Source organism: Rosa chinensis, chromosome 5 (assembly GCF_002994745.2).
Source record: "Rosa chinensis cultivar Old Blush chromosome 5, RchiOBHm-V2, whole genome shotgun sequence".
Classification (NCBI taxonomy): domain Eukaryota; kingdom Viridiplantae; phylum Streptophyta; class Magnoliopsida; order Rosales; family Rosaceae; genus Rosa; species Rosa chinensis.
This window is the reverse complement of record NC_037092.1, coordinates 14621890-14644061: the sequence shown is the minus strand read 5'-3', so window position 1 is coordinate 14644061 and position 22172 is coordinate 14621890. Positions and strand designations below refer to the sequence as shown.

At 38.6% G+C, this 22172-nt stretch overlaps 2 protein-coding genes across 2 annotated transcripts; one reads left to right on the top strand and one right to left on the bottom strand.

Annotated features, from left to right (window-relative positions):
• The first annotated feature begins 15262 nt into the window (after positions 1-15262).
• LOC112164582 (peroxisomal 2,4-dienoyl-CoA reductase [(3E)-enoyl-CoA-producing]) lies at positions 15263-18539 on the top strand. Its single transcript, XM_024300814.2, has 5 exons — positions 15263-15504; positions 16360-16519; positions 16662-16831; positions 16947-17169; positions 18034-18539. Exons 1-5 carry the CDS (start codon positions 15319-15321, stop codon positions 18186-18188), a joined length of 894 nt encoding a protein of 297 aa, XP_024156582.1. The 5' UTR covers positions 15263-15318; the 3' UTR covers positions 18189-18539.
• A 2382-nt stretch (positions 18540-20921) lies between these two features.
• LOC112164581 lies at positions 20922-22172 on the bottom strand. The gene has a single exon (XM_024300813.2). The coding sequence runs from the start codon at positions 22057-22059 to the stop codon at positions 21097-21099; it is 963 nt and encodes a 320-aa protein (XP_024156581.1). The 5' UTR covers positions 22060-22172; the 3' UTR covers positions 20922-21096.

The window sequence follows — 22172 nt, the reverse complement described above, 5'->3', positions numbered from 1 at the left end:
TGTCAACATTTTTTATATTTTATCAGTAATCTATTTTGAGTTTTTTTTTTTTTTTTTTTTTTGCAGTAATCTATTTTGAGTTTGAATGCTCTAACTTCTATATTTTGCTTGTTAATACATGTTACAAATTTTATGGTGGGTGGATTGGTAGATCTCGTAGATATCTGGTGTTGTAATTCTCTAATTTGTATCAAGGGAGAATTCTACAAATGGTCACTCAACTATGACTCATTCGACACTTTGGTCACTCAGGTTTCAAATATATCACTTTAGTCACTCAAGTATTACATTGTCATTTACAAAAGTCACTTCGTTGTGAAAAAAAATGCCCATTGGGTGACTTTTATGAATGACAGTGTAATACTTGAGTGACCAAAGTGATATATTTTAAACTTGAGTGACCCAAACTTGAGTGACCAAAGTGTCGAATGAGTCATAGTTGAGTGACTAAAGTGACTATTCTCCCTTATATGCGATTTTACTTGCCGATATATGTTGTTGCTCTTGTTGTACGTTGTTGTATCTTCTACGTACGTACTTCTAGCAGATGCATACAAGGCCAATCATTGTGAGCTGGAAATTGAATATATGAGATATCTACATGTTATTTGTTTCCACAATATAGTAGAAGACGTATATGGCTTCCATTTTAAACACTTTCGTGGTCCTCTCCTGCCATTTATATCTGCGTTTGTTTGCGTATCAACTCCCTTTTGATCATCAGAGTTTGGGGACCATATTGCACAATTTCATCTATGGTTGGAAACAAGTATGATCCACACGACACTCGTATATATGGAAAAAGGGGTACATTTTTTTGTCTGAATTTTTTTTTTTTGGACAAGTTCTGAATTGATACTGCATAAAATAATTAAGTTATATAATACAGATCGACTATGTTTCATTTGTATTTTTGTAACATATGTTAATTGAGAAACGAGGGAGTAATAACTATATATATAAACTATTCCTTTGCAAGTTTTGTTTTTATACTAATTTTGAGATTAAAAAGAAAGAGTTAAAAGTCAGATTAAAAACTTTGGGTTTCTTCTGCGGTGGTTTCTCTTGTCCAGCGGCGCCCTAGCGTTGACGAAGAGGAGTATGGTGGCTGCAGCCGAGCGGGGATGTAGTTGCTTTAGGGGTGGTGTCGTGTAGGATCTCTTTTGCTTTCGTATGGTGACGGCAGCGGTTCATGGAGCACAATGGTGGATGGGGAGACAAGAATTCAGCGGCTGGGCTTCTCTGATTTTGATGCGTGGTGGCTATGGTTGGTGGAGTGGTGATCAATGTCGATGGTCAGTTGACCATGGAAGGGGACAGTGGTATGTTGGTGATAGTCAGGCCCTATGAAAAAGGGTTGATGGCTAGGTGAGTGGAGGGGGGTGGTGGCCTGGAGATGAGAAGATCAGCTGGACAATTCTTGGTTCTTTGATGATTGCTCTTAGTCCGGTGTCAGAGCTTTGGGGAAAGGAAGGAGAGGGCTGCGGCTGGTTCTTATTCTTTATTGGGGTTTTAGTTTTTGTTAGGGTTAATAAGTCCCCACTCTCTTGAGCTGGGGTTGGTTTATTTTGTGGTGCCATGGTTATGGTGTCATACCCAGGGACAATTAGGTTTATGTTCGGTTTATTCTTGTTGTCAATATGCTGACATGCAATCCTTGCACGTGGTCTTGGCCTTTTTGAGACACGGTGTCGAAGAGGATGTAGTCTCTTATGCTGTTATTTACGAGATTTTACTGAGAATCTCGGGTAAATTTTGTCTAAGTAGCCTTTTAAATTGGCATATTGTGGTTATAGTTGAGCCCCTATCGGCTCATAGTACCTGTAACTGTCTTCTCTTGGGGTTTTGGTCTATGTTCCCCCAAATGTATGGTTTTGGACTTTTGGTGATTGAATGAAAGTTCTTTTTTTCTCAAAAAAAAAAAAAAAAAAAAAACCATATAAACTATGGGACGTACTTAACTAATTAAAATGAGGCATCGAGTTTTCGACGATGAGACTCAAGAGATTGAAGAGAAGCATATTATATCGTCTCATATCGTGATGTGGATTCCAGTAAGTAGATGGTCTAGAATATAATTTTTAATTAATATACTGTGTTTGATTATTGTGCAGGAGATGGTGATAGGTTATCAGTTGATTATTATAATCACTTATGATAATCTGATTTCAATATTTATTAGGGTACCATGAACCTTTGAAAATGTCCATAATGTGGGTGTGTTGACTATTATAAACATATATAAATAAATAAAATCCACTAGTATGAAACAATTATAAAATGAATAGAACTATTAATTATACTTTGATGAAAAACAAAATTGAGATTTGATTGTTTTTTTTTTCATTAATCTCTTATTTTCAAGTGTTTCAAATCTCGGTTTTTAGTAGAGGCTGCAAAGATATTTTGTTAGCATTATGAATATTACGAGGCCTAACGATTTGTTATCATATTTCATGATAAACTAGTTATTCTAGCAACACAAAACGCAAACAACACAGAGATGAGAAAATATACATACAAAGATGAAGAAGCAATAGCTGCGGTACCCAAGAAGTAGAATATAAGAAGCAGCACCGAGGCTTGCTAAAATTGCAGCACCGAGTGTAGAGAGGAAATTGACTGAAGTGCTGAGGAAATTGAGTGAATGTTCCCTTCCGTCCTCTCCCTCTCTCTCTTACTCTCTCCGCTCTCATAACCTCACAAGATCCAGACGTGGAAACAGAACCCTCTCTCACTCTTTATCTCCATGCATATCAAAAGAGCAAATGTCATTCTTCGAAGCAAACACACAAAAATAAATCAACACCACCTGGCGTGACAAGTTGTCATGCAACACCTGGGGAGGGCAATCAAGTAAAAGCCCAGAAACAGCTCAGTTAGAGTCGGCATTGTTCCTAAGCCGATGTTACTGTTCATAAGGAGATAGAGCTTTTAAATAGAGGATTAGGTGAACCACTTCTTTGTACTACCTAAAAATCAATTTTTGTGAATAACAAACCTATTAATGAATTTCGACAATATTACTCTGGGTTATATATCTACCGTACGTTCGCCTTAACATATGCATATGTTCTACTATTAAAATAGATATATATGAGATCATATATATGTCACACACCTAAATTCTATGTATAGACCTGTAAATAGACCGGATTTTGATCCGAACCGGCTCCAGATCCGTGGCTATTGGACGGGTTTGGATCAAAAATTTTGATCCGTTAATGATCCGAATCCGTTAACCCGTTTATTTAACGGATCAAATACGGATTTAGGTCGATCCGATCCGTTAATGATCTAACCCTTTTTTTAATAATAAAATATTATTTTTATTAATATATTATTATTTTTTAAAAATATAAAATATAAAATATGAAGAATTTCTAATACAAATTTTTTGCATAAATCTAAGGGGATGGTCCGTCACCCTAGATTCCAAGAAGCATAAGAATTTTGAAAATGTAATTCTACTCTTGGTAATACTTTTCATGTTATTTTAATATTTTATTTATATCTTATGAGTAAGGTTCGAAAAGTAGCTAGGCGCTAGTCGGGCGGCGGCTAGGAGACTAGCGCCCAGACGCTTAGTCGGGTACCTAGGAGGTTTTTATTTTTTTTAAATTTTAATTTATGTTATACCATATAAACATATTATAGACCTAAAATATATATATATATATATATATATAAATACTTATTATAATTTATAAATAACAATAATATGAATTTTCTATAAGGTCATTTCATGCATGTCGAACACATGGCCGGATGATTCCCAGCCTATTCAAACACGAAGTCACAAACCCAGATAACCCAAAATCTTCCAAAACCAATCTTACAAACTCTTCTAAAACCAATTCGCACCTTCAATCTTTCAAAACCCAATTCCCAGATCACCAAAATCAATTTTCCATGAAGAGAATTTGATCAGATCAACCAAACACAAGTCCTATTCCGCTCATTGTCCCAAACATCCATCCACCCACAACCAATTTCTGAAATGTAAACTCAATAGCGGCGGCGAAAACATTGAGCTTGAAGAAGATGATTGTGGCCACCCACATGTTCCCTCTAAATAACGTTTATGAATCATGAATCGGAGTGGTCAAGGAGCCCACAATGTCCCAGCGATCGGGTATCAAGATCTGTGGAAGGGCGCAATTGAGCTTCGGTGGCTTGAGGGGAGCTTCGGTGGCTTGGGGGAACTGTGGTGGCTCGAGGGGAGCTGCGATGGCTCGGGGGGAGCTGTGGTGGAAGCGTGGAGAAGAGGTGCGGTGGAGGAGTGAATAGAGCGAAAGCTTTTTGTCTAATTTGAGATCGAATGCTTTCAGTGTTTAGGTTTAGCACTTTTGCAAAGACATAAAAAAAAAATTAAAAAAAAAAAGGAAAATCGACTAGACGTCCAGACCACCCAGACAGGCGCCCAGGCCGCTTAGGCGGCCGCCTAAATTCTCTCCTCCTAAGGCCGCTGATTACCCCTTCCTCGCCTCAGTCTCTTGTCGACCAACGCCTAGGCGGCCGTTTTTTAGAACACTGCTTATGAGGTATCATGATATAAATTTAATATTACTATTTAAACTTTTAAAATAATTGAAATTATAAACGGGTCGGATTAGCGGATCGGGTATCCGTTAATCCTGCGGATACAGATTTGGATCAAGCTATCAATGATTCGCCTGGTTAACGGAGCGGGTTTGGATTGAATTTTTTTTAAGTAAACGGATTTGGATTTAGGTCGATCTGATCCAAATCCGGTCCATTTACAGGTCTACCTATGTAGTTGGAAAAACATGTACTATTCATTATTGGATATAATATAGACTTAATTTTGAATATGCCTATTCAAACCTAGCGCTGTGCTAGAAATCGGGAGCACGTCACTCTTATGATCGACGAGTATCTGTACCTTCTCCATTCATATGGAGTACTCTTCAGGCTTCAGCCTTCTCTTGACTAGCCTCATTCTTTTCAGAGGTGTGGGTGTGACGAGGACTGGGTTGGAAGACGACGGAAGTCCTTCAATGGTGTGTAGGGCGGTGATCGGTGATGGAGGTAGCTGGGATGGATCATGGATGGTACCTAGGTCGAGAGGCGGGCTTGATGGCTCTCTATCACTGCATTATGGTGAGTAGGGTCGTTGTGGTGGCTCTACTGTTTGGAGCAGGTGGTGGACGAGTGCAGTTGACCTGTTTTTGCCAGATTATAGGATTCCAGCGTTATTGTTACGAAGCCAATGGATGGGCTGTGTTTGGTACTGCAACAACGAGGATTGGGTTCCATAACTGTAGATTCTTGGTCTGCACTTGCAATTGAGGTAGCAGCTGGGTTAGGATCGTTTGGCTGGCAGTTGTTTTGAGTTTGGCAAAAAATCACAAATGATCACCGAGAGTCATCACTTAATTTATTAACTTTTCAAAAATATCACTTAACTCTCTCACATTTACCATTATCTTACACTTAACTCGCTCCATTAAATCTCCTGATAGAAGCTATTAAAATTAAGGGTATATTTGTCTAAACACTAAAGTATACATTTCTAACTTGAAAAACATTTTCTTCTAAATAAAAATATGACAAATTTTTATTTTGTTTTCAATTAAAATTCCAATTCCAATTATCAGAAAACTATGGAAATTTGAAAAAGAAATCTAATAAGTTTATTCAAAAAATTCATTTTTTGTCATTTTAATAAAAAATATTTATATGTAATTTGACGAAAATTATCATTTTCGTACAAATTTTTAATGACACAATAGACGGGAGTAAGTTATGTGAAAGACGGATATTAAAGTGAGTGAGTTAAGTAATATTTTTGAAATATCAGTGAGTTAAGTGTCGAACGGGTCATAGCTCAGTGCTCATTAGTGATTTTTTCCCTTTGAGTTTTGAGCCCCAGGTTTCGGATCTAGGTCTGGAGTTGTCACCAGATTCGGATTTGGGATCCGAGCAGGCTTGGCCTCGGGACCCGAGTCATTCTTTTTGTTGGGCTCCTTCCAAAGGGATTGGTATTGGGCCCTTGTTCATTTTTGGTATTAGATTGGGGACCCGAATTTATGATACTTGTTTGTAAAGGATTATCTGCCAACATGGCCATGTTCTGATACCCTTGGCCAACTCCAATCTTTTGGTGGATGATTGCCCTCTATTCTGCATCGAAGTGATTGTTGTCACTTACTGCGTTGGATTTGCATAGGTAGTCATATCATAGACTACAAAGTTCACTACAGAACTGTAATACATAGTTGCAAAATCAGCTATACGCTTATGCTCTTGTTTTATTTATATTCTCTATATTTTCGATGTGCATCTTTTCTTTCACATTGTTTTCTTTCTTGATGCATTGTTGCCTTTCTTCACTGTACGTACTCATTTTATGTTTAATAAAGTTTGACCTCCGTTATCACCAAAAAAAAAAAAAAAAGCCGGACCGTTTATCATATTTAAAAAATGCAAGTTTAGTAAAAACTAATTAACTAGATATATATAGGTGGAATAAACATGGATATCCACGCCAAGCAATACGATGAAAGCTACATGGGATTTGAACCATATATTTATATGTGATTGTGAATTCATTTCCACGGTTTGTTTTTTCTTGTTTGTTATCATTCATTCTATATTTCTATTTCTATTTCTACTTTAACATCTTGTTAATTTGGTGGAGAGGTTGACCAATAGAAATTCGAATATGCCATTAAGCACATAGTTGGATCCAATATAGATCGAGATGGAGGCTGACGATGGCTGCTTGACCGATCGAGATATGTCCCAACCTCCCTCGGTTTATTATATATGTGGTGGGTTGACATCAGCATTTTTCATGTGGGAATTTTGTGAACGTGGGATTAGAAAAGGAAGAGAGGCATGCATCTGGACATAGTTTATGAGGTTTAGATCTAAGATCTTCTTACAAGTTTTCGCACATCTCTGATTTTGACTTTTGTAGTGTGTTCTGTTCATCTTTTTTGCATTACTTTGTGAATAAGTGTGTTTTCGTTTTCCATTACATAGAATAGTTTTGGCTAAGCATTAGATATTGTTCCAACTTATTCAAAAAAATAAATAAAAAATAAATAAAAAAATAATAATAAAAAAACACTTATTATGCTTTTGAAAGTTCTGCTAGAAACTATTGGCTGTTAAAGAAAAAACATATTGTGTGCCTTCGTTAAAGCAACTGACGGAGAGGGAATCAAGGAATCAGCGATTACCACCAATCAGCACAATTATAGATCAATCAGCATTCAATGTATTTAATGTAATTAATATTTCTGTTGTAATTCTATCCCTATATAAAGGGATTATGAAATGAAATGAGTAGACCAATTCCAATTGTCATTTTACTTTAACACGTTATCAGCACGCTCAGAGCAAATAGCCAATAGAAAAAAATCCTACTAGTTTTCTTTCTATCGAAAAGAAACCAAAACCCTAGAAGAAAAAAAAATCTTTTTCTTCCTTTTTCCTGCCGCCACCAACTAAAATATATATATATATATATATTCTTCTTCCGGCCGCCAAGACCAGGCCTAGCCTAGGCCATTTGTTGCCCAAACGCACGGCCCAGATCCTTCTTCCTGCCGCCCAGACGCCCGCCTCCCGCCCTGCACCGCCGGAGCCCGCACAGCCCAGCAAGCACCCTGCATCCCAGTGCCTTGCAGCAGCGCAGCACCGGCCAAACCCTCCTGCAGCAGATCCCAGCAGCAGTCCGCTCGGCTCCAAGCCTCCACCCAGGCCTCGCTCACTTTACAGATCCTACCTTGCAGCAGTAGTCCATCCCAACTGCAACCTCGGCCCAACCCAGCAGCCTCCCTCGTCCAACGCTGCAGCCTCCAGCCAGCCTCCTCCCTCCGCCACGAGAGCAGCCCCACAGATTGGCCTCTTCAAATCATTCTTCCGGCCTCCACGATCGGCCTCCCTCCCTACTGCCTAGCACCCGCGCGCACACCCACAGTCCCGACACCCCTGTTGCAACGCCCCGAAACCCGTAGTAGCTTCGCCATCATCTGCAATCCAGAAAGAAGAGAGGGAAGAAAAGAGAAGGAGAAGAAAAATAAGAAAGAAAGAAAAAGAGAGAAAAAAAAAGGCCCAAAGAACAGAAAGCCCAGAGAAAAAAATAAAAACAGAAAGAAACTCGGCCCAGACCGAAAAAAAAAAAAAAAAAAAAAAAAAAAAAAAAAACTCATGCCTTTCTGCCCAGAAACAAAAGAAGTAGGCTTGTGGCCCAGAAAAAAGAGAAAAGCAAAGAAAAAACAAGGCCTTGTGGCCCACTGCTGAAAAAAGAGGAAGCGGCCCAGTTTTTCTCAAGCCCAAAAACATCGCTACGCACGCCTGCATCAACACGCGCGTGTGCTAGAATTGTTTTATTTTCTCACAACCAAGTATGTTTTATTTATTTACTTTATACTTTTAAAGCATGTGAATTTTATTTATATCTTTAAGCATGCTCTATATTTAATTGTTTATAATTAGAATTTTTTTGAGCGTGTTTAGTTAGATAATTTTGATCATTTTAAGCATGCCTTATTATTTATGTTTTATATGATTATATTTAAGCATGATTTATAATTATGTTTAAGCATGTTTTATATTTTATTGTTTATGGTTTATTATGAAATTTTGAGCATGTTCTTATTTTTATTTACGCATATATAAATTATGCCTACGCATGCTTTGTATTATGCTATTCTTTACATTTTATTTTATGTATGATATATTCTTGCTATTATTATGTGTATAATATAATTTGTGGTATATTTGTGAAATTTGAGCATGCATGCCATGTAGTTTATTTTTATATATGCTATGTTTAAATGTGCTATGATTAATTTCTAGTATGCAACATATACAATCCGCTTTGCCATGATAATGAAATTTCATGCGCATTATACACACAACATTACCGTGATAAAGTATTTTCACATAGCATCGAAAAACAATGTGACCATTACGAATCTTGGTCTTGAAACCTAATTCATATTTTTGGAAAATAATTTACGTGGATGTCTTTATGACTGCGTAATTTATATCTTCTCTCTTGTTTATGTAGATGGCTGATCCAACTCAACCTGAGTTTGACATCTTGGACTCAGAAGGACTTGAATACCATCGTTGGGTTTCCGATATGAAAATTGTCTTTGTGGCAAAAGACTACACTACCACCATTACCGACCCCAAAGATGATGAACTATCTAATAAGGTGAAAGCAAATGCCTTAATGTTTCTGAGGCGACATATTGATCCTAGCCTATGCTGGGAGTACCTTCAGTTGAAGAGACCCAAAGAACTGTGGGATGCCTTTAAGGGATGTTTTGGGAACATTCACGATACTTTGCTCCCAGAACTGGCCGTTCAGTGGAATGGAATCCGCTTGCTTGATTATAAAAAGGTCAATGACTTCAACAAGGACATGTTGCGCTTAAAGGCACGTCTCAATTTCTGTGGAAGGGAAATCACAGAAGATGATATGATCTACAAGACTCTTATCACCTTTCCTACTTCAGCATTTATACTAGCGAACCAGTATAAGTTGGAGTATGACAACAAAAGAATCACAACCTTCAATAAGTTAATAAGCCTACTGCAAGTGGCTGAAAGACATAATGAGGTTCTCTTGAACAACAATGCCAAGCCCACTGGGACAAAGAAAATTTCCGAGGCTAATTATGGAAAAATGAAAGGTGGAAAGAACTCCAATGCGAGGGGGTTTAGACGTGCTGATCCCTACCCACGTGGCAACAATGCACCACGTGGAAAGGGACATGGGGATCATGGAAACAAGATGCAAAAGGAAAGAGTTGACAATGAACCATGCTATAGGTGTGGATTCATTGGGCATTGGTACAAGAACTGCCAAGCAAACAACAAAGTAGCAGCCAATTACAAGAGGTATAGAGAGTCTAAAGAACAAGAGGCTCACTATGTGGAAGAAGGAGGTCATGACCTAAACGTCAACCTAACAATTGCAAACTTCAATGGCAAAGAGGAACTTGCTAAGTCAATGGATGCTCTCAATCTTGACTGATCTGCTTTATTAATTTTATTTTCCAAAGATAGTTGTGAAGGCATAATGCCTCATTTTTAATTAGACTATTATTTGGTCTTAAAGAATGGTTTGGTGAATTAGATTTTTGAACAAAGACCTTGATTTGCTTATCGTTGGCTTATTAATAAATTTTGAATTTTATTCTGAAGCACTGAATTTATTCAAATTTATTTTCTATACACATATTTACATGGTTTGAAATTGTAATATAAAGATGTAAAGCAATACATCTAGAGAAAAAAAAATTATTAGAATGAAAAAAATTATCATTCTACTAAAATAGAAATACTCTAAAGAATCTGAGATATATTTAAAGTCAAAAACGCTCTATATGCACCAAGAGCTAATCGAACCTTGTTAAGTTTCAAAGATATTCGTGCCAACGGTTATCATGTAAAAACACACTGTGAGAATGGAACTGAATACATTTATATTACCTCTAATGAATGTGGAAGGAAACACATTTTAGAGAAACTTATGAGTCAACCTAGTGGACTATACCTCACTACGATTTGGATAATTGAATCCTATGCTGTCACCAACAATGAAATGTGGGACACTGACTCATACAAGCTTTGGCATAACTGCCTAGGGCATCGAGATCGTGACATGATGATCCATATTTTAAAGAACTCATATGGACATCCCTTATTTCGAGTGAAAAATAAAGTGGGAGAAAAATCCGTCACACTGCAAGGTGTCGGTCCTAGTACTGCTCAAATGCAGTCATTGCTTTCTGAAGTACCAGAAGCACTACCTCCCATTATGCCTCATTGACTATTTCAAAGGCACAACGCTCGTTTTGCAAAGCCTGATCTTTAGCAAAAACAGGATTGAGACCTTCCTATGCTAAAGATACAAAACAAAACATTCCATTCTTACAAAGGATACAAAGAGATATTTGTGGACCTATTCATCCAGGATATAGACCATTCAAGTACTTTATGGTTCTGGTGGATGCTTCGACAATCTGGTCACATGTTGCTTTATTGTCCACAAGAATTGCTGCAAAACTCCTAGCACAGATTATACTTTTAAGGGCTCACCACCCTGATCACTCTATCAAGTCTATAAGACTTGATAACGCTGGAGAGTTTACATCAAAAGCATTTGATGATTATTGCATGTCTATTGGATCAATGTGGAGCATCCTGTACCCCAAGTGCATACACAAAATGGTCTCACAGAAGCCACCATCGAAAGGCTACAGATAGTGGCTAGGGCATTGGTTATGCACACTAACCTGCCTATATCTGCATGGGGTTATGCAATATTGCACGCAGCTTTACTTATTCGTTTCAAATCCATTGCTAGCCAACCATTTTCTGCGTACCAGTTGGTAACTGGATATGAGCCTGACTTACGCATATTTGGTTGAGCAGTATATGTGCCTATTGCTCCCCCACAGCGCATCAAAATGGGTCCTCAGAGACGATTAAGTATTTATGTTGGATACGAATCCCAAACAATTATCAGCTACTTGGAACCCTTGACAGGCGATCTCTTTACCGCTAGATTTGCGGACTGTCACTTTGATGAGACGGTCTTCCGGTCGTTAGGGGGAGATAGGAAAAAGGATTTTCCAAGGGAACGACAGGAATTGTCGTGGTTTGTCCCCACTCTGTCTCATTTTGATCCCCGCACTTCACAAAGTGAAAGTGAAGTGAAAAGAACAATCGATCTTCAGAACGTAGCAGATTCGATGCCTGATGCGTTTACTGATATCGCAAAAGTGACGAGATCACATATACCAGCTGCAAATGTGTCTGCAAGGTTAGAAGTCCCCAACAAGGGGCACGGTGCCGCAGATAGAGGCACTGCAACCGCACTTAGTAGAGGTGTGGTTGAGGCCGTGGCTCCCCAAGGAAGAGGGGGAGGCCACTTGGTTCGATTGACACTCACCCAAGAAGAAGAGGGCGAGTAAAGCACAAACCAATCATCAATGTATAGAATCCCTCTCATGAGATTGTCTCTGATTATAGTTATGTCCATGAATCAATACTGGAGGACGCTCTGATGTTTGAAATGATTCCAGAGAACAAAGAAATCTCAAAGGATTATGAGAGTGCGTATGAGTTAATAGAAAGATCTTCCATACACATTGATGATATATACTGTTGCTTAAGGAATCATAGAGCACGATGATATCGAACCATGCTCTGTTGCAAAATGTCAACAAAGAGCAGATTGGCCTAAATGGAATGAAACAATCCAGGCAGAATTAGATTCTCGGACAAAGAGACAGGTATTTGGTCCGGTAGTGCTAACCCCACCAAGTGTAAAGCCTGTAGGACATAAATGGGTCTTTGTCAGAAAGCGTAATGAGAAGAATGAAGTCCTGAGGTACAAGGCTCGCCTTGTGGCGCAAGGTTTCTCACAACGCCCTGAAATTGACTACGAGGAGACATACTCTCCCGTAATGGACGTTATAACGTTCCGCTACTTAGTTAGCTTAGTAATTTCCGAAGGACTGGAAATGCAGCTCATGGATGTGGTTACTGCATATCTCTATGGGGATCTATATTCAGAGATATATATGAAAAGTGCCTGATGGCCTTACATTACCCAAGTCAAGTGACTCTAAACCACAGAGTGCGTTTGCAATTAAGTTGAAACGCTCACTTTACGGATAGAAACAATCCGGGCGGATGTGGTATACCCGTCTAAGTGACTACTTGATTGGGAAGGGATATAAGAACGATGAATTATGCCCCTGCGTATTCATAAAGAAAACAAGTTCCGGATTTGCAATTGTAGCAGCATATGTCGATGATATGAACATAATAGGTACTCTTGATGAAATAAGAGAAACCGCGGGATACTTGAAATCCGAATTTGAGATGAAGGATCTTGGGAAAACTCGATTCTATCTAGGCCTTGAACTAGAACACCTAGTTTGTGGAATACTAATCCACCAGTCTGCGTATGTCCAAAAGTCAGGCGATATAACATGGACAAAGCGCATCTTGCTAGCACTCCCATGATCGGTCGAAGCTTGGATGCAAGGAAAGATCCATTTCGTCCAAAGGAAGATGACGAAGAGGTGTTGGGAGCTGAAATTCCCTATCTAAGTGCAATAGACGCATTATTGTACCTAGCCTAATGTACTCGACTAGACATTGTATTCTCAGTGAACTTGTTAGCTAGATTTAGCTCAGCGCCAATGCAGTGTCACTGGAATGGTATCAAGAACATTTTCCGATACCTAAAAGAAACCATTGACTTGGGACTGTTCTTTCCCTACAGAGAGACAAGAGGGACCGCAGATGGAACTGCAATCCCTAAAGAAAATGTTGATGGCGAAAGCGCCACTCACTATACCGAAACACCAAATAACGTTTTGGTTGGTTTTGCTGATACTGGGTACCTCTCTGACCCACATAAAGATCGTTCCCAAACTGGTTATGTATTTACCATTGGGAACACGGCGATATCTTAGAGATCAACCAAGCAAACCCTTGTGGCTACCTCTTCGAACCACTCAGAGATCATTGTTGTACATGAGGCGGTTCGTGAGTGTGTATGGATAAGAACTATCATTGCACATATTCGAGGGATTAGTGGTTTGAGTTCTACCACTGAAGAGCCTACTTGCATTTATGAACACAATGCAGCTTGCATCGAACAGATGAAGCTAGGTTATATTAAGGGTGATAACACAAAACACATATCGCCAAAGTTGTTCTACAATCTGCAACAACAGACTCTCCTCAAGATTCAAGTGAATCAAGTAAGGTCTGAGGAGAATGTGGCAGATTTGTTCACCAAATCACTGCCTAAGGACACATTTGAGAAACATGTGAAAAGCATAGGAATGCGAAGACTTTCCAAGCTCCCCTGATTAATGTAAGTATCAGGGGGAGGTGTAGACGTCAGGAGAGTCTAACACACACATGTCATACTCAAATGTAAAAGGTGCGTTGTGCTCTTTTCCTTCGACCAAGGTGTATTTTTGTCTCACAGAGTTTTTATTGTTACTTGGCAAGGTTTTTAGTGAGGCAACAACTCATGCACCATTTCGTCTTTGACTTGGCACAAGGGGGAGTGTTAAAGGAAAAACATATTGTGTGCTTTCGTCAAAGCAACTGACGGAGAGGGAATCAAGGAATCAACGATTACCACCAATCAGCACAATTATAGATCAATCAACATTCAATGTATTTAATGTAATTAATATTTCCGTTGTAATTCTATTCCTATATAAAGGGACTATGAAATGAAATGAGTAGACCAATTCCAATTGTCATTTTACTTTAACATTGCCGAGCCTTTATGATTTGTAATATCTCTTTGTATTTTATATTTTATTTTTTATAAGAAACTTTTGTCAAAGGCTAATTCATCTGAAATAAGTTGTTTGACCAAGATGATCGTCAAACAGTACATATAGTTGCTCGAGCTTCCAAGTCAGCTCCATATATTGCATGGCAATATGCGTTAAACATTAGAAAAAAATAAAAATACTTTTTTTTTTTTTTTTTGGAGAATGCAATAAAAATTACTAATTTGATCAGTCGGAAGTCGGAACAAGCTAGAACTCACTAGCCTGTCTAGCCATTACAAACATTCTTTTCACAAGAATAAACCTCGATGAACCATTGATCTTGATGCATGCGTCGTTGTCAATTTCTAAATATCAAGGCTTTGCGTTAGAGAATACAACTTTTGACATCTCGATAGCATTATTTGAGGCATAACATCAAGCCTAGTACTTACAAGAACTTAGGAGATAAAGCATCTACATCATCAAATATGAAGTTAAGAGTACTATGATTGCAGTGGAAAAGTAAGCACACTCTCGAGTACTAATTGGACTGAAATCTAAAAATTTGATCAAGCACTATATAAGCAAAAGTTTATCTTTAACATTATCAAAGTCTCTAAACTTTGTAAACAAGTCAAAAATTTATTATCTTAATCTGTTTAGTCTATCACTTATATTTAGAATTCACAAGAAATAACAAATAGAACACCCGTGAATTCTTACGACCTCATCTTTAAAAGAGTAGTCATCTCCATCAAGCCAACCTCGGTCACACGTGCTGGTCCCATAACTCGTGCAGCATGTCAGTCAAGGCTCAGACTCAATGACTCATTTGAGCAGACGGAAATTCAACTTTAGAAAATATATGGGCCAAGGTAATGGCCCGACCCGACCCGGCCCATTAAGACTAGAGGTCCTCATATGTGCATGTGCGTCTTTAACAAAACGGGTCGTTGGTCCGTTAAACTCCAAAAATAGGAAGTTAGAGAATTGAGGAGTCAAGGCGGCAATGGAGTCACCATTCAAGGCGGAGGTACTGAAGGGCAAGGTGGCGTTGTTGACCGGAGGAGCCTCGGGAATTGGGTACGAGATATCAGTTCAGTTGGGCAAACATGGAGCCTCCATTGCCGTCATGGGTCGTCGTAAAAACGTCATCGACTCCGCTGTTGAATCCCTTCACTCCCTTGGCATTCCGGTAAAGTCCTCTTGTTGCTCTGCTCTATTCAGTTTGTGCTGTTCTGTTCTTCTTCTTTTTTGGTTGGTTTCGTTTCTGGGTTTGTTTTTATGTCTTTTTTTTTTTTTTTAAGCTTGGTTTCAATTGTAGGCAACAAGATACTAACTTTTGTAGTTTGTGGAAAGCATGCATCATTAAACATTGATGTGTATACATGGAGCTTAATTGTTTGAGCTAGATAAACAAAGAATGTGTACTTATCTATTGAAATCTAGTTGGATAGTTTGCGAAAAGTTGTTTGTTTTACTTCATATATAGTGTTTTGCTTATGTTGATTGTTTTTCAGCTATATGATCTTGGAAATGCCACCTGATTTACTTAAAGACATGATCTTGCGTTCTCATGATTAATTCAGACAGTGCACATGTACAGAAATGAGCAATTGTTTGCACCTATGACCTATGAGCGTGCCGGGTTTGTTCCCGGCAACTTGATGCAAAATTTTTGAACATGGAGAGTAACTAGGAGTTCGTCTAGATTCCCTAAAATCTGTCAGTAAAGTAGGAGTAAAGATAGAGAGGCTGTAGGAGTTGCTCTAACTTGGTATATTGCATCTCGTTAGTTTGCTCAGTCGGTGTCTTCTTTTGCTATTTTGCAGTAGGAAAGTAGGGCCCAACTGTCTTCTGATTGATTTGTTCATGAAATAACAAAATCAATGTCATTTCTTTTTTCCTGCTATCATAAATAAATAAATAAAATTTACATTTGGTTGATTGATGAAATGGTTGTAGTATACGTCTACCTTGATTTAAGCATTGAGTTTAATGGCTAGAAGAAGGATATAATAAGAGAAATAGTATTGTTGTATTGTTGCAGGCTATCGGACTTGTGGGTGATGTTCGCAAAAGAGATGATGCAGTTAGAGTTTTGGAATCAACTGTCAAGCATTTTGGTAGGCTCGATATCCTTGTGAATGCTGCTGCTGGCAATTTCCTTGTCCCGTCTGAGGATCTATCCCCAAATGGATTTCGAACAGGTTGTATCTTTAGAAGTATTATTCTAAGCACAGCGATCCATATTATAAAGAAGGATCTACCACATTACTATTCTCCTGATATCACTTTCATCCTATAAAACAAGCTTAGAGCTGATTCTAATTCTTTCATTGGCTCCTGCAGTTTTAGATATAGATGCTGTTGGCACCTTTACAATGTGTCATGAAGCACTCAAGTATCTCAAGAAGGGGGCACCAGGGAAGGATTCATCTGTCGGTGGAACAATAATGAACATAAGTGCCACTTTGCATTATACAGCTACTTGGTATCAAATTCATGTATCTGCAGCAAAGGTTTGTCAAATCAGTAGAAACTTTACGTGTTCCCCTGAAAATGGGAGGTACAATGTAGTACTAGGCTGAAAAGGCTGATGTGACTGAAATGGGTTCGTTCTTTCTTCCATACCAGGCTGCTGTTGATAGCATTACAAGAAGCTTGGCATTGGAATGGGGCACAGATTATGATATCAGAGTCAATGGTATTGCTCCAGGACCTATTGAAGACACTGCTGGCTTTAGTAAACTCTTACCTCAGGAGATATTGAGCAAATTTAAGGTGAATGCTCCTACAACAAAAGTAGGACAGAAATGGGATATTGCTATGGCTGCAGTATATCTTGCGTCTACCGCAGGTTAGAAATCTCATTCACTTATTTAATATTGGTCAACATGTTTCTTCTTAAGAATTAAGAATTCCAAATCCCTTGCATCTTAACTTTATTGACTACATATTTTGAACAAACCCTTCATTTGATACATTTTTCTCCACCTTAACCAGGGTGAATCACTATAACTAATTGCTATCAAATTGTGTACAGTATTTTATCTGCATAGCCTGACTCCTCTATATTGACTTTTAATTTTTTGGTGAGGGATGAGAAAACTGGTTTCCTCTTGTAAGATTTCTGATTTTAAAGAACTAAGATTTCTGATTTTAAAGAACTAAATAGGGTTCAGGTTCAAGCACTACTTGTCAACTAAAGGCCCCAAGCACTATGGATTCAAATTCAATAGAATAGATTAAACCTCTCTAATGACCTAGACCAAACAGGCAAACACCCTAATTGCATATTGCTATTAACACTAACCGAAATTTGAGGAGCCAGCGACTTGTTCCTTCATTACTTGGGGATCAGTCCTCTGGAAAAGTTACAAACAGACTGGAAATTAGCGGTTTTTTAAATTGAAATGAAGTTGCATTGTTTTGCGCATCTGAAATATTTGAATGACCATATACACTTCTACCGCTACATTTTTTCCTTCCCATTTGTTATGCGTACCTGTAATTTGCAAATTATGTGTATAATGATCGCATTAGTTACATGGGTTACATAACTTTCAACAACTAATTGAAAGGTTATATCAATGCCTTAATATTGAAGCTAAAACTTCATATTGAATTTCAAGATCTCCAATTACAGCCTGTGTTCTCTTTCATTTCTAACCCGTATGGAGACCTGATCTTGAAATCTTGTACATCTTTCTGGGGCTTAAAGGGAAATACATCAATGGAACAACATTGGTTGTAGATGGGGCAGATTGGTTGACCAAACCTTCCCATCTTCCGAAAGAGAGGGTAAAGCAACTGTCCCGAGCTGTGGAGCGAAGGTCTAGAAATGAACCAGTTGGCATTCCAAAGAGCAAGCTCTAATCATTCCACTTGGTGCTTTTGCTCAACATTGAAGTCAGCTTATTCTGTGAATTCCTTCTGTGGGAAGATCCATACCCACAACATATTAATGTAATGTTACTCAAAGCAATACCAGTCAAATAGATACATTGTTTGATCGTGTAATAATTTAATAGTCAAATAGATACATTGTTTGATCGTGTAATAATTTAATATTCATCTTGACAGACTACACAGTATGTGTACGTATATATATGTATTACAAGCGCGCGCAAGGCCTACAGCGCAAGGCAAAGCACTGAATAACACAAAGCATTACGACTCCAGTGCTAATCCTTAGCTCAACTGAATAACATAAGCATTATGACTCCAGTGCCAGTCCTTGCCCTTTGTGCGGTTTGCTCTACTATTGATTTTACTAGATATACTTCGTTTTGCTTGTAGAATATTTCTGGAGTATTTCTCCATTGCCTTTCATGAACAGTTGGCCTCGTTCCTAGAAGAGGACCTTTCAGGCTGTCAGGTATTGAACTCTCACTTTCTCAATAACGATTTCAATTCATATATTAATGTCATCTAATGTAAGAAAGTTAAAAGAAAAGACGAGTCTTCGAAATTCGTCTTCAAACAATAGTAAAACACAAGGTCCTGTGTGGGTGGCATCTCTCAGAAACAATTTTTTCTTTTCATTTTAATGTAGTGCTTGTATCTTGTTGTATCGAAAGTCCATATACCCGGAGGTTTGATTAATCTTACATGCATTCCCTGACATGATAAGTGGCCACATCATGAATTTCACTGAGTGCTGAACTTGAAGCATTTCATGTTCCCCCTCATACCTCATTTACCGGGACAGATAAACCCCTTTTTCAATGCTCCCTCGAATCATGATCTATAAGGTTCTAAGTTTATGTGGTTTGGATTAAATAAAAAGGATCAGCCTTCTGTGATACTGAAGAATCCAAGACGCAGAAGTGGTAGCAATCTATATCCACAGGGACTAAAGTTAAAAAGTAATAGACACACGGGACCAAATATGCTGCCACTAAGTTGCGAGAACCTAACCAGAACTAATGCAAAGTTGTGGTAAGCTCTCACTTTGCTTCAATCTCGTCAAACAACCAAGTCCTGATAAGGACTGGCATTGATAATCTTGGTGGCAGCATAAGTTTCCCTGCGTAGATAACAAATCACTACACGAAAAATTAGTAGATTACAAATGTCAGATAGGATGCATACACAAACACATTGACATATTCATATATCCATGATCTTGTACCCACAATCTATGTCTAGAAAGAAAGGTGAAAAGTGGATGGTCTCATGCATCTTTGCAATTCTTGTTCTACTGGTGCCAAGTTTGACTGATGATGTTCAAGTGAATGGAAAAGTTACAATGAACATTGCAACCAAAATATAATGAAATGCATAATGACACTACGACCAAATCCTGTGGCATACAAGGACCTGAACCAGTTGGCCAATAATCAATTTTCCCAAGACGTATATGCTTTAGTGCGCAACATGTAATTTGACACACAGAAATTATAAATTCCATTCAGCAAACTACAATACAAAGCATAATGATTGGCCAGCTTAAGTTTCTTCAACAGATTATAGTGACAAACATTGGTAAGGCATGGAGTTTCAGTAAGCTCTCCAAGCAGCGAAACTGAAAAAGTGAGATGGGAGATTCGTTATCACCGCATCTCTTCAAGTTCGGATGCCACCCTAGACCTAAATTCATCTGAAGCACAAAGCTCTCTATGATGGAAAAGCTAGAAGTTGTGTATAGATATGAAGATAGTAAAGCCGATGAATTTACAGTTGACATGAGAACAAGTAGCCATTGGGAAACCTGACCAACCTATGTGCACTTCATAGTATTATATTATCATACGAGGTGAACAAGTGATCTGATAACATATTCACATAAAATAGCAAATACTTCTGAAGAATCACATCTAATTGAACCCAAGCCTATAAGTATGGTACTAGCTGTGTGATACAACCTGTATAAAGCATGTTTCAAACTAAAGCACTAATATTTCTCTTTTTCTCTTCTGTGCTGTTTCACAGCTCAAAGATAGAATGTAGTTATCAGTAAAGACAATTATAGTAATTTTTTTTTTCTTTTTCCATATTATTTGTTTATGCAGTCCAATTGATTGGCCAAAGTGACTCTTAATAGTATTACTTACTCACTTACCATATCATATAGTCTAGTCTTCTGGAAATAAATACTGAATCAGTTCTAGCTCTATCCATCCAATAAAAAAGAGATACAAAGATACAAAAACAACTAAAATAAATGGTTGAAACAAAAAAATAGAGAACTGTCCTTTTCTGTTAATTTGTATAAACTCAATGAACAACTAAAGTGCAATGAAGCAATACAACATCAAAAGCTAAATGTAATACGCCAACTGTGAGAACCTGATCATACTTGGCATCCAGCTAGACCTATTTAATAGTTTCTAAATCTGACTAGAAAATTCCACAATAAATACAAAATGATAGAGGCATAGTATTCAAGCACATTATTAACATTCACAGAAGATATCTCGACTTTTCTTAATATATCTTTTCCCAAGTAACCAATTAGGTAGCAATACTTTCTTATCTAACGAATCAGGCAACATATAATGACCCTTGGAATAAGGCAAAGACCAAATTCAAGATAATAAAAATCCCTGTTCCATTGAAAGTGCAGTAATGAACAGAATCTCCAGCATATATCGCAACACAATAAAATGTTAAGTCCCAGCCAATTAGAATCAACAACAAACTGAAACATTTATTAGGAAAAAAAAAATGTATGGTGAACACAGAAAACATAAAGCTTTCTCAATTTTTTTTTCGTTTCTTTCTTTTCTTTACAACATTTAGTACAAAGAAACTTACACATAAATTTCTCCATCTTTCCTTGTCAAACATCCAAGTTCTCCATCTGAATGCTGCTTTTGAGAGGCACATACTCTCCGAGATACCCCCCAAGATGATCATGCAAAGCACTCTTATCGATACCCTGATGATGATAACTCTTGCAAACATAGTAAAACACACTCTGCAGCAACAAGCCCACCAAATTCACAATCACCAAAAGCCCCACCAAGAAGCCCCCAACCACAATCCTTGCGAAAACCCCGTAATCACTGCCGCCGTGCACCACCACCGTCCCGAAAACCACTCCAATAATCCCACAGCTAGTCAAGTACCCGAAAACAAGCGCAAACGCCATCCCAGTCTTCCCTTTCATCAGCTCATAGCTCTTCTTCATCGCCGCAAACCCATAAACCGACTCCAGCACAGAAACCACACTCGCCAAGTGCCACAGCGCAGTGATGTACACATGAACCACCAAGAACAACACGACAACGGCGACCCCCGAAAACAAGAGCAGAAGAGGGTTCTGGGAATCAATGGCGATGATCAGGAGAACCAAGAACCCAACGAAGAGGAAATTGTAGGCGACCATGAGAAGCGAGACCCAGAGGAAAGTGATGAAGAGGCGCTTGAAGACTTTGGGGATGGCGGAGAGAGTGTTGGAGAAGGAGACGGGCTTGGAGGTGTAGAGGGAGGCGACGGTGAAGACGACGGCGGCGGTGGAGAGGAGGGAGAAGGCGAAGAGGAAGATGAGGTAGAAGAACTGGAAGAGGAGGAGGACGGTCCATTTGTGGTGGAGCTGGGCCGGGTCGGTGGAGGGGCCCTGGAGCTGGTTGAGGAGTGGGTGGGTGAAGAGAGAGTGGGCTAGGATTGCGAAGGAGAGAGGGAAGATTAGGGTTAGGGTTATGAGGTAGAAGGTTTTGGGGGACTGTTTGGGGATGGAGGTCGATTCTCGAAGAATGTCTGGGATTGAGAGAAATTGAAGTTCTTCTGGGGCCAGATCCATGGTCTGATTCAAGAAAGGTCGAAGCTTTGGCGCCAAAGATCGAAAATTTGGGGGAGACTTTGAGAGAGAGAGAGAGAGATTGGGAGCGGAAGAAAGGTAGAAGAAGAAGAAGA